At 50.6% G+C, this 20,025-nt stretch overlaps 1 protein-coding gene across 5 annotated transcripts in view; it reads left to right on the top strand.

Moving 5' to 3' along the window:
• NTRK1 (neurotrophic receptor tyrosine kinase 1) overlaps nt 1-20,025 on the top strand; it is a 133,944-nt gene that overhangs the window by 93,380 nt on the left and 20,539 nt on the right. For all 5 annotated transcript variants that reach the window (XM_075330583.1, XM_075330582.1, XM_075330579.1 and 2 more), the window contains exon 12: nt 16,068-16,214. In XM_075330583.1, coding sequence (XP_075186698.1) covers nt 16,068-16,214 — 147 coding nt within the window. The remainder of the gene's footprint in view (nt 1-16,067; nt 16,215-20,025) is intronic.

Genomic DNA, 20,025 nt, shown 5'->3' with positions numbered 1-20,025 from the left:
GAGGTTGTTGCGCTTGGTAAGGATGGCGCGAGTGCCGGTATGGTTTTCGATAGACAGACCAAATAGGTGGGGGACGTCTGGTGACATTGTTTGACTTGCCAGGGCACCACCTATGCCCAGTGGTTCAGGTGGCGGAATTCTTGCAGGTGTGGGGTGGCTACCCCGGTGTTTCTTTAGACATGTGGATGGATCTGCCTTATCGTGATTCCAGTATGGCAGTGTTGAAGACGGCTTTAGTAAGGGCCGGGGGAGTAGCCAAGGGATTATGGGTCCCACTCCTTTCGGATTGGGGCAGCGACCGAAGCGGCTAAGTGGGGGGGCTGAGTGAGGATTGGACCCGGTGGATTGGGAGCTGGGATTCCTCCAGGTTTCGTTTGTATATTAGACCACATCTGATTAGGTGATGTTTGGTGACAGGGGGGGGTCCTATATTGAGGATGGTTTGGTGGGCAGTCTCTTCGTACGGAACGGCGATGTAGGGAGCCCGTGTGAAATGGCTCGGAGTTCGGGGCATGACTTGGAGTAGAGTTCGCCCTGAATTGGTGTATTATAGCCGGATTGACAAGGAACCTGTTGTTTTAATGTTGCATGTGGGGGGGAATGACTTTGGAGTGTGGACGGCGTGAGAGTTAAAAGGGAGAGCAAGTTGGACTTACTTCATTTGTGGAGGGCGTTCCATGGCATTGTGATTGTGAGGTCTGATATGGTAGCCCGAAGGCAGTGGCGTTTTAGGAGTGGATCGGATTAACAGGGTCTGGGAAAAAATGGAACCGGGCGATTGGCAGGTTTGGAGCGTGGAATGGAGGTTGGTGGTTTGATTCGAGGAGTTGGAGAAGTCCACCGAGCAGTATTTGAGGCGTGATGGGGTCCATTCTCACGGATGGCGGTTGGATTTGTGGACGTTGGTTTTGAAGGATGGAATGGAACGAGCATTGGGGGTGTGGGGGGCCCGGGCCAAGTAAGGTGTCACTTGGCCGGTCTGTGGCGGGGTGATAGGTCCGTTCAGAGAGGTTTGGTGTACCGACAGTAGGTTTGTTGGTATGAAGCCACTCAGGGGGAGTGGCTTTGAGTTGGATGGGAACTTGTAGGCGGAGGTCCTGCAGGTTCTGGGGAGGGGTAATTAACGATGGAACGTTAATTACCCTACACCTCGGGTCGGTTGGTCACGGCCGAGGTGGTCCCCTGGGCCGGTTGGAGGTTACGGCCGGGGGATAGGAAGGATGGTTTGGCTCTCGGATGGACCTATCAGGTGTCATTTTGTGGAGAATATGTATATATGTACAGGTTCAGGTGTTAATGGGGTGGCATGTTGAGCCACAAGTTTGGTACATATATACTGTTGAATAAAGCTGTGGCCATTCGGCAATAAAGTAGGAGTCTGTGTCGTTACTAATATGTTTAAATTAAGGGGAAGTTTGTCACTGGAGACCCGTTTATCCCTTATAGATACGTCAAGACGGCCAGAGAGCCCCATAGGGGTGAACAGGCCCATGACGATCGGGAGGGTTAGGGTAGGAAAGAGTTAAGTGCTAAGGTTGGAGGCACATAGGGGCTGCCTGATTGGTGGGAGAGTCGGGAAAAGGGATTGGGTGAGGGACAAGATATGGGAGGGTTGGTGTGTGGGTATAAAGGGGGCTGTGCAGAGGTCACTGCCCCTTTTGACCTACAGACAGCGTGTCCCGCCCACCCGCCCTGCAATGATGTAAAAAAAAAAAAAAAAAAAAAAAGAAAAAGAAATATATAAATAAATAAATAAAAATGATAATAATAATGAAAAGAATGAAGAGTATATATAAAAAAAAAAAAAAAAAAAAAGAAATTAATAAAAAATGGAAAATAAATGTGAAATATAAAAAAAAAAAAAAAAAAGGATGTTGTTTTCTTTTGAGTTGTTGTCACAGCGGGGTGATAGGTCCGTTCAGAGAGGTTTGGTTTGTTGGTATGAAGCCACTCAGGGGGAGTGGCTTTGAGTTGGATGGGAACTTGTAGGCGGAGGTCCTGCAGGTTCTGGGGAGGGGTAATTAACGATGGAACGTTAATTACCCTACACCTCGGGTCGGTTGGTCACGGCCGAGGTGGTCCCCTGGGCCGGTTGGAGGTTACGGCCGGGGGATAGGAAGGATGGTTTGGCTCTCGGATGGACCTATCAGGTGTCATTTTGTGGAGAATATGTATATATGTACAGGTTCAGGTGTTAATGGGGTGGCATGTTGAGCCACAAGTTTGGTACATATATACTGTTGAATAAAGCTGTGGCCATTCGGCAATAAAGTAGGAGTCTGTGTCGTTACTAATATGTTTAAATTAAGGGGAAGTTTGTCACTGGAGACCCGTTTATCCCTTATAGATACGTCATGGTAATATTTCTCTGTAGCCGCATCCTTATTTCAATAACATATTCCACTCCTGACCACAGGTGTTTGCCACCTTCTGCTTAACTCCCCCATCCCTCTGCATAGGCCAACTGGTCCCTATATAAAAAATGACCCTGAGTCGAAGATCCGGACATGGAGCCCTTTCACGATTAGGAACATGACAGTAGGTAGACCGCCATCTCGAAACATCAGAAGGGAGGTGGCTGCGCATGCGCATCTGTTTTGTTCACATCCATAGGGGTTCCTGAAATAATTTGCTTTTTTGAATTTCCCCTAGAAGTGAATGCAGAGAGCTGCGCATGCGCTACCACTTCTCTATTTCTAGAGGCACAAGCTGGAGACCCTTTTGTTTGAAATGGGTGAAGGTCCCTGACCATGTCCATAAGGTTTGATCTGCATGCTGACACATATTGTTCTCTCTGGAACAAGTAGATGGGTCCGCGGGATGGTCACGGGCGCTCTCCGCTCAGGCTCTCCGCGGGTTAACGGCAGTCGGGAATCGTCGATCTTGTTTTTGTACGATATGCATAACTGCATTTTCTCAACTTTAACTAAGGCAAGAAAAGAGCGTTTGGAAGAGCCGCACTTCATTAGAGCTTGTTCCCCCCGCGCCAGGCACTAAGAAGCGGCTAATTCACTTTTGAAATTGATTCAAGCCTTAAATGGGTTTGATGCGTCTGTTTCCCAAGGGCCCGGCAGACCGAGAAGAGCTGGAAGAGTGTGAGATGGAAAAGTGGCCTCGGCACTACAGTCTATAGCCGCCGAGCAGTACAAGTAACCCTTTACCCTGCAATGGACCAGTATTTCTCCATAATCTCCAGAATAGAAATGCAGGACCTGGAACAGCACCTCTATTATTGATGTGACTGTTCCTGGTCCTGCAGATCAGATCAAGCTCCACCATACTCCCTTGAATAGGTACCATCAGCAGGACCCGGCGCAACCATCTAGTCAGAGCAGTCCCCCGAAACCTGGAACAGCACCTCTATTATTGATGTGACTGTTCCTGGTCCTGCAGATCAGCCCAAGCTCAACCATTCTCCCTTGAATAGATACGATCTGCAGTAAGCAGCACAGTCAATATAGCCAGATCAGTCCCGTGGGACCCGGAACAGCACCTCTATTATTTATGAGACGGTTTCTGCTTCTGCAGATCATGCCAAGCTCAACCATACTCCCATGGATAGGTATAATCTGCAATAACCAGCACAGCCATCTAGCCAGAGCAGTCCCCGGAGACCTGGAACAGCACCTCTATTATTTACGTGACTGTTCCTGGTCCCTCAGATCAGCCTAAGTTCAACCAAACTCACTTAAATAGGTATAATCTGCAGTAACCGACACAGCCATCTAGCCAGAACAGTCCCTCGAAATCTGGAACAGCACCTCTATTATTTATGTGACTGTTCCTGTTCCTGCAGATCAGTCCAAGCTCAACCATACTCACTTGAATAGGTACGATCTGAAGTATCCAGCATATTTATGTGACTGGTCCTGGTTCTGGTCCCCTATAAATTGCTAAGTCCCATGACAATCCCAACTCAATGGTGCAAATCATGAGAGTGTCCTCAGCAGAGGTCAAACCATTTCGGTTTCTGGTGGAGAGGAGACCATATATGTTCAACTTTTTCCAATTTTCCAATTCACTTTAATAAGGTGATAGGTGATGGTCTGACTCCCAGCACCCCACCAGTTGGTATTTGGCTGAAGGTACAGCTCTATAAACTGTATATTGGACTTTTTTGGGGTGCTGCAGCTTAACAACCATTGAACTTAATGTAGTACTCAAGAATGGCCACAACACTGTGTATAAAGCTGTTTGGTTTCGGCTCCGTACGATGGAGAATTCCATCAGTCGTGGTGCCAGGTATCAGCTGATGGGTAAGGATATTGGGTTTCGGACCCCACCAATCTCAACTAATGACCGATCCTAAGAAGAGATCACCCATATCGAAGTCCCAGTCCAGTCACCCAAACCAACAGCACCCCATGCTGTGCCCTATTACATTTGCATGAAGATGACCCAATAGAGACAGCGTAACATGGAGAACACAATTTGGATTTTGGGTCATTCAACAAAACATCGTAGACCTTAAAACTCAAGACCGTGGAGAGGGTTTCTCTGCCAGTCCCATATTTGTACATATATGCCTGTATATGTGTAGTAGTAGAGGAGCTGATGGATCACGTAAGCCGTCACTTAACCAGCCAGCATGATTAGATGCAGGCATCTTATAGTGTTATATACATTAATGGATCCCCGTAGACCTCAACTACGGCTGCAGTTATATAGGAGACCCTTCTTGGTGCAGGGATTCAGCATAGGATGAGACTTACTGGAGAGTAGTGATGTCATTCCTACAAAACATCCAGAAACAATAGTGATGTCATTCCTACAAAACATCCACACACAATAGTGATGTCATTTTTACGAATCATCACAAATACTAAAGCAATAGTGATGCCGTTCCTACAAAACATTACATATACTAAAGCAATAGTGATGTCATTGCTACAAAACATTACATATACTAAACAATAGTGATTATCTATAACTTATATTTGGACAGTAGTGATGTCATCAGCATTATCTATGACTTATATTTTATCGAGTAGTGATTGTCGCGGGCGGGGAGGAGGGTGTCAGCACACCGCGCTCACCCCCTTCTGCTCGGGTCCGGCGGCTGCTGCTCAGTGGTGGCTCGAGCGGTGGGCCGGATCCCGGGGGTTTCTCGAGCGGCACTCCTCGCCCGTGAGTGAAAGGGGATTGTTGGGTGTGGGAAGTATTTATTGTCCGTGACGCCACCCACGGTTGTGGTGATTTCACCACCGCTGCTCTATACGGGGCTCCCGGGGATGGTGATGCGGAGCAGCCAGGTGTTGTGTTGCCCCTCCGTGGGTAGGGGTTGGTGATCCCGGGGCCCGGTGATGGTTTGTGAGGTGCAGGGCCTAGTGGGCGCAGGGACGCGGGGGCAGCGCTGTGCCTTGCGGCACTGTGGTACTCACTCAGCCTGAGACGTGACACAGTTTTTACGGTAAACCAAACGGCTGGATAGACGGTCCCACGGACGGCTGCACTTGCTCTCCCGGTAGGTGACGGTGATGTCCCTTTTCCTTGCACCTTGATGTACTGGTTGGTTGCGATGGGTCCCCACCGGTAACCCGCTCCCCGGCTTCAAGCTGGACCGGGGGAGCTCTACTCTTTGCCCGCAGGCGCTGGCCCTAAGAAACGGGTGCCTTGGCGGTGGCGGTGTCTCTTCTATACTGGCTGGGCTGTTGCCTTCAATCGGGTCTTTGTTGTTGGGGGATCTACGTCCCCTTCACTGACGGATTTGGCAAATTTGGCGACTCCTAGCCTTGCCGGGGGTCCGAGAGGCCCCTGCCCTGGTGCTGACTGTCCTTCGGAACACTGCTCCAGACCGCCGGGCACACAGCCAACGGGGTCCTTCCAGGAACTTCCAAACGGTCCCCCTCCAGACAGTCACCGCCGTTGCTGACCTTGCTGACCTGGCCCTACACAAAGCTGGACCCTTCAGGCTTTCCTTCCTTCTTGTCACCTCACTTGCTTTCCTCCTTTTCTACTTTTCTACTTTCACTTTCACTTCCTTAGCTCATCTTAGCTCCTCACTCCTGCTCCTCCCTGAGCTATCTGCTTCCACTTCTCCCTCCTAGACTCAACTGCCTGGTTTCTCCCGCCTCCAGAGCTGTGAACTCCTCGGTGGGCGGAGCCAACCGCCTGGCCCACCCCCTGGTGTGAATCATCAGCCTCTGGAGGAAGGCAACAAGGATTTCTGGTTAGCTGTGGTGTTCCTACCTGGGATGTAGGGTGTGGTGGTGTGTGACCTGTGTCCCCTGGCTTGCCCAGGGCGACACATTCCCCCTTAGCAAAATGCAGACCGTCCGCGGGCTGCCGTCCAACACCGGTTTTATTTTTCTGTAAAAGATAACAGGGTAAAATAACATATTTACATTTTTAATGAATCTTCCCATAACGGGAGGCACATTTCTTAAACGTTGCAAACGGTTTACGGTTACAGTTTCCGCACTCTCCCACCCAAGCAACCTGGCCCTGATGCTGCCCCTAAAACCCAGGCAGCACCCCTTGACCCACAGTCCAGCACACGGTACCCGAGCGGGATCTGTCCTTCCCCTCCAGAGGGTAGCCACCGGTTCCTTTGGTGGCTGGGCCCCAGCCTGCTCTGCTGAGGGCCCTCCCTCCAACCTGTGTCTCCGGAGGCGGCATTGCGGAAAACGGTAACGGCAAACAACTTATTTACAAGCCACTTAACGTTTGTGGTTGCCCTGCAAGTTCACGGGCTTGTCCATGAGCAGTTCCTCATGCAAAACTTTTAAACGGTCCCCACAGGGACAACGGTGCCGGCTCCAGCCGGTTGCAAATCACTTTTTCACAATCAGGTTAGGTACTCGGTAATCATTTTCATAATTAGCAGAACTTTCAAACAAACTTTTCAACATGAATTCACACAACTTCAGTGGTGGTCCCAACGGGGACTGCTGCAGCGGGCATCCGCTGCCCTACTCCGGATATTCAGCTAACGCAGCTCCATCCCCCTCCACCAGCATATCCAACATGCACTGACATGCCTGCGGTGACAGGGGCACCCGGTACTCATTTCCACCGGTACACGGGGCATGGACGACCACTGGGGCTCCTACATAGTGGGAACGCTCACTTGCTCCTTCAACTGCAACAGCGGACCCGGAGCTGGGGCAGGAGTCGTCATCTCTTGTTCCTGCGTCAGGCGGGTTGCCGCCAGCTGCCGCAGCCTCCTGGTCTCCAGCATCCAACACTTCAGCCCCTTCTGCGGTAGCACGGAGCAGCAGATTAGGCGAGCTTACATTAAGGCGCCCCATAAGTAACGGCAAGGGTGATGCATAGGCCGAGACTATGCCGGGCCCCTCAGCCGCAGCGGCCGGTCCTGGTAGGACATAGGGACGTGGGTCACCAGTCGGTTCTGCTACATCCATTCCCCCTCCGTACCTCGGGGCAGTTGTAAGCAGCTCCTCCACCTCGTTGGTCCACTGCTCCATCATCCGGAAGATCTGATCCTGCTGACGCTGGTGGAATTGCATCACCCGGGCCTTCATCCAGGCCACGGTCTCGGGCTCAGGGTCTGGCACAGTCTCTACTGGGACTTCTGGCACCATGCTGTTAAGGGGTCGCGGTTCCAGCGGTTCCCCCTGGTATACTTCAGGGACGTCCCAGACGTCTGCAGCCGGCTGGTCCGCCGGAGCGGCTGGGCAGGGTATCGCTACCGGTTGGGCAGGTAGCGGGCCTAATGGCGGGGCGGCAGCAGCTATTACGGGTAGCAGGGAGAGAGGCAGGGTGAGCGGAAGCCGGCCGGGCCCCTCAGCTCCAACGGCCGATCCCTCAGGAATACAGGGGCGTGGGTCGCTTACCCGCTCCTCCAAATCCTCTTCTGCCTCGCGTCTCCACATAGCAGCCACCACATCCGCCATGTCGGTCTCCCACTCCTCCAGGAGGAGTTGCATATGGGCCTACAGACGATTACTCAGCGGGACAGTCCGGTCCCTCAACCACGTCGCCGTGCCAGGCGCGGGGGCTTCCTCGTTGTGAGCAGGGTTTTGCATCTTGATAACGAGGTCTTCCAGGAACCCAATATCGCTGCAGAGTCCTGGCGTCCCTGCTTTTATAGCTGCAGCTACATGCGTCCAGCCGCCATCGCGTCTGTGACGGGGTGTACAGCAGAGCAAGGAGAGACAACAGGCCGAGGAACGATCCAACAGGTTTATTCACAAGAACACTGGAACAGCACACGATAAGTCCACGTAAAACAGATTCGGGGGCCCTTCCCGACAATCCTCGGACCGGATTACAAAGCAATCGTCCTTACAGTAGTCCAAAGAGTTCCACACAATCCCACGGGCCGCCACACAGGCCTAGCTCCGTCCGTGTCCACAGCCACACAGGCTGGAGCTCCTGCTCCCTTCAAGTTTCAGCTCACTCTGACTGAATCTCCCAGGTAAGCAGAGTTTACACTAGTTGGACTCTAGGCCCACCTCCCCCTACTCCCAGGGATGGAAGTGCCTCAAGAGGATATAACCTTGCATTTTAGGGGGTGATTACCTACAACAATAGAAATGTACACAGAAGTAGTTCAAATAAGACAATGAACCCAGCTTGAAATAGGAATCTGTACAGCATATACAGTGAGAGGGTAAATTACATCTTCACAATCCCTCCCCCTCCCAACTTGTGTACGTACTAGGGACCTCTACAGGTCACTGGTTAAGTACACACAGGCAGAGCGTTACTTACATGTGGCTTCATGCAGCCACGAATTGGCATCGTAGCTCTCCCACATCATTGCCCAGGAGAACAGCTGCAGGCAGACCACCCATCACCCCAACCACACATCGCCTGACCCCAAAACCAAAGCTCAGATCCACAGTGGCTGTGGGAATAGTCCTCCATTGTCCACCAGCCAGTTCAATGACAATCCCAGGTCCTCTATGGATTGCCTCAGGCCGAACCACTCGGGGATCAGCCAGTGTGAGGAAAGCACCCGAGTCACAAAATCCAACAAGTCTCTGTCCATCCAGCACAACCTCCTGCAAGTGCTTACCTCGATGAGCAGAAGTCGTCATAACTGCAGGTCGCACCCCGTAAACTCCTGGTGGTGCAACATGGGGGGCTGAGTCACTAGGCCAGTCCTCACATAGCGGTGCCACATCTTCCTCCATGGCGCTGGGCTGTAAATAATTAACAATCCGATTGGGCGCAGGATCAGTCCTCATTTGAACAGCTGGGCAGGAGACTTGCCGATGCCCTGGCTGTCCACATTGATAGCATCTGAGCTGGGTCTCCCTCCATCCAAGGCGTCCTCTTGGGTAAGGGGTAGGGGAACTTGGAGGCCGACTCCCACCTGAAGGTGCTGTAGGGGTTTGAGGATGATTCCTCCATGGGCTGGCTGGGCATGAGGCCTGCAAATGCCCGGGATGCCTACAAACATAACACCTGCGCTCTGTTACTTCCTCTCCCCGGCGTATTCCAGAAAGTGCAGTAGAAGCAACTGAAGGCACATTAACACGGGTATCAACATGTGGTGGCTTAGAGGAACGGGGAACAATGGGGGCAGAATAGCTGGGGGCATCCGGTGTTGTGGAGCTGTTAGGCGTCTCTCCATCCTCCAACAAAACCCTCCACTGAGGCTTGATAGTGAGCACCTCATCAGCTAGAGCAGCAGCTTCCTCCACTGTCGCTGGTTTTCTCTCACGCACCCATTCCCGGATCTCAGCGGGGCACTGGGCAAAGAATTGTTCTTTTAGGATGACCTGGAGGAAGGTCTGCCAAGTTAAGGCTCCCTCTCCCTCCAGCCAGCGATGGCACACTTGTTTCAGTCTGTGGGCAAACATCTTGAAAGACACTTCTCCATCACAGGCTAATGTACGGAACTTAGTCCTATAAGTATCTGGGGTCACGGCATAATGTTCCAGAATGGTCTGTTTTATCTCCCCATACTCACAATTCCACTGAGGGTCCATAGCTCTATAGGCGTCGGCAGCTCCACCCTCCAAGAGGCCCACCAGGTGTCTGACTCGCTCTCTTTCTGGGACTTCCATTAATCGGCACTGATGCTCAAAGTCCTGAAAGAAGCCCTCAATGTCACCTGCAGCTTCATTAAATGGCTTAAAGTCCTTGCGGGACACTCTGGAGAATTCCCTCATAGTTGGTGCTGTGGTTAAAGTTTGTCTGGAGCCTCTAGCTGCTTCCACAGCAAATCTCCTCTCCAGCAATGCCCTCTCTTGAGCTCTGCGAATAGCATCCATCTTATATTCAATGGTGACCTCATCTCCAAGCAGTGCCATCTCCTCTTCATACCACACAATCCATTGACTTTTTTGGGTATTTACCTCCAGCTCCCGTCTTTCCTCCCTTTGCTGTGAGGATCCTTCCTCCACGTCATTTTGCGAGCAGACTCCTTCTAGCGCCTCAATCAGCTGCTCCTTGGAGAGTCCTTTTGAAACGAACTCCTACTTCACGGGCCTTTGATTGCAGGCTCCCCAAAGTCCAGGTCTTGTACTCTGCAGTGCTGGTTCCTGATGTTGAGCCATTGTCCTCCATTCCTTCTGCTCTGATCCCAGCGCTGCCAACCAGTTTGTGACGGGGTGTACAGCAGAGCAAGGAGAGACAACAGGCCGAGGAACGATCCAACAGGTTTATTCACAAGAACACTGGAACAGCACACGATAAGTCCACGTAAAACAGATTCGGGGGCCCTTCCCGACAATCCTCGGACCGGATTACAAAGCAATCGTCCTTACAGTAGTCCAAAGAGTTCCACACAATCCCACGGGCCGCCACACAGGCCTAGCTCCGTCTGTGTCCACAGCCACACAGGCTGGAGCTCCTGCTCCCTTCAAGTTTCAGCTCACTCTGACTGAATCTCCCAGGTACTGCTGAAAGGGGGGAGAAAAGGCGCAAATAGGGTTTTACCCGGTATTTACCGTGTAAGGATGTAGAAAGATACACTCACCTGGAGCGGTTGTGCCAGTCACAACCCCTTGTAAAGCATATGAGTGTCCGCGTGGTTCCAGCAGCAGCCCCGTGAAGACTTAGTGAAAAAAAGACATATATATATATATATATATGTGAGAATCGGGTTTTAGCCGCGCTAAGAAACCACTGTTGCCAGGATGTAGTTTATATTGAAAAACTCTTTCTTTATTACAGCATCCAACGCGTTTCAGAGACATAAGCCGTCTCCTTCTTCAGGGAAAAAGAGAATACATCATTATTCTCTTTTTCCCTGAAGAAGGAGACGGCTTATGTCTCTGAAACGCGTTGGATGCTGTAATAAAGAAAGAGTTTTTCAATATAAACTACATCCTGGCAACAGTGGTTTCTTAGCGCGGCTAAAACCCGATTCTCACATATATATATATATATATATGTCTTTTTTTCACTGAATCTCCCAGGTAAGCAGAGTTTACACTAGCTGGACTCTAGGCCCACCTCCCCCTACTCCCAGGGATGGAAGTGCCTCAAGAGGATATAACCTTGCATTTTAGGGGGTGATTACCTACAACAATAGAAATGTACACAGAAGTAGTTCAAATAAGACAATGAACCCAGCTTGAAATAGGAATCTGTACAGCATATACAGTGAGAGGGTAAATTACATCTTCACAGCGTCCCCCTTAGCTCTTTCCGGCCCCTCCTCTCTCGGGGCGGGGTTTTGGCCTTCGTGCCTCTACTACTCGAGAAGACGCTCGAGCGGGAACTTTTCGCGCCAAAGATGGCGACTTCTGAAATTTTTCTGCCGGATACCTCCGGCGGTAACAAGGCGCACCTCTACCAAACGGCAGAGCGGTAAGATCCTGTTCGTGACGCCAAGTTGTCGCGGGCGGGGAGGAGGGTGTCAGCACACCGCGCTCACCCCCTTCTGCTCGGGTCCGGCGGCTGCTGCTCAGTGGTGGCTCGAGCGGTGGGCCGGATCCCGGGGGTTTCTCGAGCGGCACTCCTCGCCCGTGAGTGAAAGGGGATTGTTGGGTGTGGGAAGTATTTATTGTCCGTGACGCCACCCACGGTTGTGGTGATTTCACCACCGCTGCTCTATACGGGGCTCCCGGGGATGGTGATGCGGAGCAGCCAGGTGTTGTGTTGCCCCTCCGTGGGTAGGGGTTGGTGATCCCGGGGCCCGGTGATGGTTTGTGAGGTGCAGGGCCTGGTGGGCGCAGGGACGCAGGGGCAGCGCTGTGCCTTGCGGCACTGTGGTACTCACTCAGCCTGAGACGTGACACAGTTTTTACGGTAAACCAAACGGCTGGATAGACGGTCCCACGGACGGCTGCACTTGCTCTCCCGGTAGGTGACGGTGATGTCCCTTTTCCTTGCACCTTGATGTACTGGTTGGTTGCGATGGGTCCCCACCGGTAACCCGCTCCCCGGCTTCAAGCTGGACCAGGGGAGCTCTACTCTTTGCCCGCAGGCGCTGGCCCTAAGAAACGGATGCCTTGGCGGTGGCGGTGTCTCTTCTATACTGGCTGGGCTGTTGCCTTCAATCGGGTCTTTGTTGTTGGGGGATCTACGTCCCCTTCACTGACGGATTTGGCAAATTTGGCGACTCCTAGCCTTGCCGGGGGTCCGAGAGGCCCCTGCCCTGGTGCTGACTGTCCTTCGGAACACTGCTCCAGACCACCGGGCACACAGCCAACGGGGTCCTTCCAGGAACTTCCAAACGGTCCCCCTCCAGACAGTCACCGCCGTTGCTGACCTTGCTGACCTGGCCCTACACAAAGCTGGACCCTTCAGGCTTTCCTTCCTTCTTGTCACCTCACTTGCTTTCCTCCTTTTCTACTTTTCTACTTTCACTTTCACTTCCTTAGCTCATCTTAGCTCCTCACTCCTGCTCCTCCCTGAGCTATCTGCTTCCACTTCTCCCTCCTAGACTCAACTGCCTGGTTTCTCCCGCCTCCAGAGCTGTGAACTCCTCGGTGGGCGGAGCCAACCGCCTGGCCCACCCCCTGGTGTGAATCATCAGCCTCTGGAGGAAGGCAACAAGGATTTCTGGTTAGCTGTGGTGTTCCTACCTGGGATGTAGGGTGTGGTGGTGTGTGACCTGTGTCCCCTGGCTTGCCCAGGGCGACACATGATCTCACTGGTATAAGCCATACCTTATATTTTATCAGTAGTGATGTCATTGACATGGTCTATATTGTATATTTTGAGGGTAGTGATGTCATATTTAAAAAACTACAGCCTATATTTCTTTGGTGAGTAATGATGTCATTGTGTCGACCATATGGGATATGGGGAACTTGGTCCCGAGCGGTGTATAACTGGGGAATGTCACTTTGGTGGCTGTTGCCCGGTCCCATGCCCTGGGTGCTTTTTAAAAAGGGGAATATTTACAGGGGATTTGAATAATGTTCACACGTTACGCCACTTGCTGGTTGCAGCTATAGGAATGGAGCTGCCGCTGCACAGTTTTCACTACTGGGGCTGGTGTTAGTGGCAGCCTGGATGTTAGGTCCTCCGCAAGCAGGGCCGGGCCCCAGAGGATAGGTGAGGCAGACGAGTGTTGAAAGAAGGTAGGCCACAACGGGAGTTTCAGTGCAACTGGTTCCTTTACTCACTGCAAGCTGGTAACTGGTCACCCGAGGCCAGCTGGTCTTAACCGCAGGTCCCAGTGCCGGTTTAGTGACCTGATAGCTTCTTTCCCCTGCACCTTTCTTTGGTTGGTGGGTCCCCATGGCGTAGAGCGGCTGGGGGTCCCCTCCTGGTTGTCTTCTTCAGCAGTCCGTATGATGGTAGCATGAACCCTGTGGGGTTGGAGTCTCTTATCCTGTCCCCGGTTCTCCCTTTGCTACTGAGTCCCGAACTTCAAGGTCAGTGAGGTTCTTGATGGTCCCTTCACTGTGCAGATTTTATCAGGTCTGCCTGGAGCTTTTGCCTGACCTGGGATTCTGTACCCCGTTGGTGCGTAGTTCTAGGAGCACTCCACCGTGAGCCGGTAGTGGGACATCGCTTTCTGGGGGCAACAGGCTCCTCATCTTGCACCGGCTCCAGGACCCCAGGCAGAGACTGCATCGTGGGGACAGCACGGAAGCCATTACCCCCCGTACGCAGCCTCCGGGGTACTAGAAGCCGAATCTGACTCCTCCGGTTTTAAGGTGGCGGGACTGGTACGACCTGCTCATCCTCGTCCCTCTGCACGCGCTTAGGATTAACTGGTTCCTTGGCGCACTCCCTTGGGTTTCTTTTTCATTGCCACTTTCTTGCGGGACTCGATCACCTCAGGAACTTCTGGGTCAGGTTACTGTCCCCTTCCGCCCACGCTTACAGAGGTTGTGGGTGGGGTTTCTTTTCGCGCCTTTTCACTGCTGTAGCACAGTTGCTTTTCACACCAAAATGGTGGCGGTTTTTCAAGCAATAAAACACAGTCCATAAAACACAGTCCATAAAATACAGTCTATAAAGGCACACGTCACCCGATTTGACCGGGTCCAGTTCAATCCTGTTCATGACGCCAGGAAAAAGCTGTGTCGCCCAGGGTTGTGTTACTCGGTCCCGGGCGGTGTATAACTGGGGAATGTCACTTTGGTGGCCGTTTCCCGGTTCCGTGCCCTAGGTGCTTTTTGAAAAGGGGGATATTTACAGGGGATTTGAATAATGTTCACACATGACACCACTTGCGGTTTTGCGGCTATAGGAATGGAGCCGCCGCTGCACAGTTCTCACTACTGGGGCTGGTGTTAGTGGCAGCCTGGATGTTAGGGCCTCCGCAAGCAGGGCCGGGTCCCAGAGGGTAGGTGAGGTAACGGGTGTTGAAAGAAGGTAGGCCACATTGGGAGTTTCCGTGTAACTGGTTCCTTTACTCACTGCAAGCTGGTAACTGGTCACCCAAGGCTGGTTGGTCTTAACCGCAGGTCCCCTTAGTCCCAGTGCCGGTTTAATGACCTGGTGGCTTCTTTCCCCTGCACCTTTCTTTGGTTGGTGGGTCCCCATGGTTTGGAGTGGCTGGGGGTCCCCTCCTGGTAGTCTCTTAACGGTCGTCCGTATGACGGTAGCGTGAACCCTGTGGGGTTGGAGTCTCTGGTCCTGGTCCCCGGTTCTCCCTTTGCTACTGAGTCCCTAACTTCAAGGTCAATGAGGTCCTTGATGGTCCCCTCACTGTGCAGATTTTGTCAGTTCTGCCTGGAGCATTTGCCTGTCCTAGGATTCTGTACCCTGTTGGTACGTAGTTCCGGGAGCACTCCACTGTACTCCACCGGCAACTAACCGCCTGGGCCCTCAGGTCACTGTTCACTCCAGTCAGTGCGTCTGCTCTCTTTCACTGTCACTCCTCGACTCCTCACTCTCCACTGTCTGACTCTCCACTGTCTGCCCCTACCACCTGTTCGTCTAGTGGACTGGATTGGCTCCACCTCTAGGCAGCCATCCATTGGTCCAACCCTAGCCTGGTACCAGTCTACGGGTGAATTTGGGGGAAAAACAGGGATTATCTGGGGTGTTTGTGTGTTACTGGCACTGGTCTTCTGGGTTCCTGGGGGTTGGCCCTGCATCCTGGTGAGGGATGCAGTACCTTGTAGCTCCCTGATGGCCTCAGGGGCGCTACATCATCGTTCTAAGATATTACTTGGAGACCAGTGATGTCATCAGTGTCACATGACTAAATGAGCACTGATCGGTGGCTATGGGACCTTTCATGGAGACATTTAGTCGCTTTCTCTAGGCAGCACCCCCCTCCTCACAGTACTGTTACTTGGTTTCTCATGCACTCTATTGTCCTCTGATGTCAGGTATTTTGCAATATCCTTTTATACATAATGGAAATTCTCATTGAACAATACCTATAACCACAGGTACTTAGGATGTGCAGCGGACGATCTAGTGACGATGATACCATATTATGGTTTCCCTCTCTTCCTTTATAAAGATGTATTGATTCATTATCCGTCTGGACGCCATCTCTTATTACAAGGCTTCAGTGGAAAATTTGTGTGGCTGCAGGTGATGTATCCCCTTTACATACACACAGGAACGCTGATGTCCTACATGTCCCACCTCTCACAGCTGAGGGGTCGTTACAGTCGCATCTGTGATTTTTAGCTCTTTAGAACTGTTTGTTGCAATGTGTCAGTACAGGACAAAAACAGAAGTATATATTATAAAGATGTGTTGTTAGTAGGTGGTATTTCTTTCAGGGGCGGCAGTATTGGCACAAGAAGATGACTTGGCCATGTCTTTACACTTCATGAATTTTGGCAGCAGCCCCCTCACCTCTGCTGAAGGGAAGCTGGATGGAACCAAACACAACTTCATCGAGAACCCGCAATACTTCTGTGACGCCTGTAAGAAAATAAATATATATATATATGTATTTGTGTATATATACACAATGGGTACAGGGTAACGATACTCGGGGTACAGGGTAATGACACTTGGGGTACAAACAGGAGCATACCTAAAGTGCACCAATCACCGGCATTTTCGTATATAGCCTCGAGCCAGTGCTATGCTGGCACGATCAGGCTGATTCTATACATAACTGTAGTGGTCAGTTCAGATGTTTAGTTTTTGAAATCCAAGAAAGTAAAGTTTTATAAAATCATCAGCTTCTTGAGTGACAGCAGCTGAGGAGCAGATAATATCTGGGATGGAATTCATAGTTATATCCTCCCCCTGTTAAGAATTAGCATAAGTATTATACAATCGATTTATTTTTTGACTAAAGCCTGCTTTACACCTTACGATATCACATACAATATCGTATGTGATCATACCCGCCCCCATCGTATGTGCGGCACGTTCAATTTGTTGACAGTGTCACACAAACGATTATTTCCCATAACACATCCCATAACCTGTCCATACGACCTCGCTGTGGGCGGCGAACATCCACTTCCTGGAGTGGGAGGGACGCTCGGCGACATCACGCGGCAGCCGACCAATAGAAGCGGAGGGGCGGAGCTGAGCGGGACGTAACATCCCGCCCACCTCCTTCCTTCTGCATTGCCAGCGGGAGCCACAGGACACAGGTAAGCTGTGTTCATCGTTCCCGGGGTGTCACACACTACGATGTGTGGTACCTCGGGAACATTGAACAACCCGACGTGCAATTTTAAGGAAATGAACGACGTGCGTGCGATGAACGGTTTTACGTTCAATCGCAATCGCACGTAGCTGTTACATGCTACAACAACACCAACGATGCCGGATGTGCGTCACTTACGACGTGACCCCGCCGACACATCCTTAGATTTGTTGTAGCGTGTAAAGCCCGCTTTACAGGACCTGTTCCGAGGTCCTACCCATGTGATGAAAAGGGGCAGGGCCTCAGCCAACAGAAAAATGTTGCTTCCTGGTATCCGCTTTGTTGGCTGAGGCCCCACCCCTTCTGGTCACATGGGTATGACCTCATCACAAGTCCTACAAGTCAAAAATTAAATTGATTGTATAATACTTATGCTAATTCTAACTGGGGGGATATAAATATGAATACTCCCCTCCCCCCGCTATTATCTGCTCCTCAGCTGCTGTCACTCAAGAAGCTGCTAATTTTATAAACTTTACTTTCTTGAATTTCATAACCTAAACATCTGAGCTGACCACTACAGGTATGTATAGAATCAGTCTGATAGTGCCAGCATAGCACTGGCTCGAGGCTATATACGAAAATGCCGGTGATTGGTTCCCTTTAAGAATCATGGAATCCCATAGCAGAAGTTCTTATTGGGCTCCTCCCCTCCCCTTCCCCCAAAGAAAAAAGTTTGCTTGAATGCATAAAAACACACTGTATAATGGACCCCAATTACCCTACACACTGTATGATGGACCCCACACATTTCTTCACACTGTGTAATTGCTTGCATACAGTATAATGGCCCTCAAATAGTCCCCCATAAAGTATAAAGGCTTCCTCATAGCCCTCTAAATATTATAATGGCCCCCACATAACCTTCCATATAGTATAATGGGCCCCACATTGCCTTCACCTTCCATATAGTATAATACACCCCCCATAGTCCTCCATATAGTATAATGCACTCCCCATAGTCCTCCATATAGTATAATGCACTCCCCATAGTCCTCCATATAGTATAATGCACTCCCCATAGTCCTCCATATAGTATAATGCACTCCCCATAGTCCTCCATATAATATAATGCACATCCCATAGTTCTCCATATAGTATATGAGCACCCCATAGTCCTCCATATATAATGCACCCTCCATAGTCCTCCTTATACCGCAGTACAGTGAACGCCACATAGTCCTTCATATGGTATAATTTACCCCCATAGTCCTCCATATAGTATAATGCACACTATAGTCCTCCATATATTATTATTTATTATTATAGCGCCATTTTTTCCATGGCACTTTAAGGCTCTGTGCGCACTTACCGGTTTTTGCCGCGGATTTCCTGCGGTTTTACTGCATGTTTCGCTGCATGTTATATTCATAACATCTCTGCAGTGATTCACCAGCAAATCCTATGGGAAAAAAAAATGCTGTGCGCACTATGCGGATTTTGACAGCTGCATGTTTTGCTGTGGGATTTCCGCAGCAAAAACAATTGCATGTCAATTCTTTTCCGCACGTCGCTGCAGGATTTCACTCCATTGACTGTAATGTAATCGGGAAATCCCGCAGGGAATAACGAAGGCAGCAAATTCTGTGCGGTTCATTGCGTTTTCCTGCATTATTCCCTGCTTTATTTCGCGGTTTCGGGACATAATGTTCATCACTGCCTGCGGTTTGCAGGGAAGTGATGTCATTATGACAGGAAGAGGAAGCAGAGCAGAGAGTAAACACACACATATCACACACAGACATATAGTAAACACACATATTGCACTCACACACAGACACAGACATGTAGAATACACATAGAAATCAAACTGACATAAAAAAACACGCGGGCTCCGCCATATTTTTACCGTCCAGCCGAGGTAAACACACAGCAGCGGCCCGGTATTCTCAGGCTGGGGAGGGAGAGTGGCAGGGTTAATGACCCCCCCTCCCGCAGCTGAGAATATCAGCCTGCAGCTGCCCCGGGACTGTCGCATTCATTATGCGGCAGTCCCGGAGTGTCCCCGGCTCTTCCTGTTGCTGTGATGTGATGGCAATCAGGGTAATAATGAGTTAATGGCAGCGCATCGCTGCCACTACGTCCAGGCTTTAATCATGGCAGCGTCTGAGACAGCTTCCATGATTAACCTGTAAGTAAAGTGAATAAACACACACACCGAAAAATCCTTTATTTTAAATAAAACACAAAAAAGCCCCTCTTTCACCACTTTATTAACCCCTCCCCAAATACACAGCTTCGGCGTAATCCACAGAGGTCCCACGACACTTGCATCCAGCCGCGACTGACACTGTACAGAATGCAGCCTCGTAACGAGCCTGCAGAGGTAACCACAGGTTATTTCTCGTGGCCGGTAATGTGAACAACACTACCGCTCGGGAGAAATGCAGCGTGTTGATTGATCTGTCCTCTATCTATCTATTTAACCCTCTATCTATTCTTTTATCTGTCTATTTATCTATCTATCTGCTATCTATCTCAGAAGGAAATTACTTCTTTTTTTTTTTTTTTCAATGTGCTTTATTGCATTGAATGCATTAAAACACATGTACCAACCCACGGCAAAACCGCGGTAAAAATACAGCGGCAAAACCGCGGTAATACTGCAAGCGGTTTTCGGGTGCGGTTTGCTGCGTTTTTTTACCGAGGATGCGGTAATCTTTCAGACCCTGCGGAATTTTCTTAAGAAAATTCCGTTTTCTAGTGCGCACAGGGCCTAAGTATGAAAAAGGGGGTATACATAGGAAAAAAACAAGTACAATAATCATGTACAATACAAGGCACAGACTGGAACAGGAGGAGAGAGAGGACCCTGCCCGCAAGGGCTCACAGTCTACAAGGGATGGGTGAGGATACAGTAGGTGAGGATAGAGATGGTTGTGGTGGACTGAGGGTTACTGCAGGTTGCAGGCTTGTCAGAAGAGGCGGGTCTTCAGGTTACTTTTGAAGATTTCCATGTGAGGCAAAAGTCTAATATGTTGGGGTAAAAAGTTCAAGAGTATGTGGGAGGCACAGGAGAAATCTTGGATGCAATTGTGGGAAGTGGATATAAGAGGGGGGTATAGAAG

The sequence above is a fragment of the Anomaloglossus baeobatrachus genome, chromosome 12, assembly GCF_048569485.1.
Source record: "Anomaloglossus baeobatrachus isolate aAnoBae1 chromosome 12, aAnoBae1.hap1, whole genome shotgun sequence".
Lineage (NCBI taxonomy): Eukaryota > Metazoa > Chordata > Amphibia > Anura > Aromobatidae > Anomaloglossus > Anomaloglossus baeobatrachus.
This window is presented reverse-complemented; position numbering and strand designations above follow the sequence as displayed.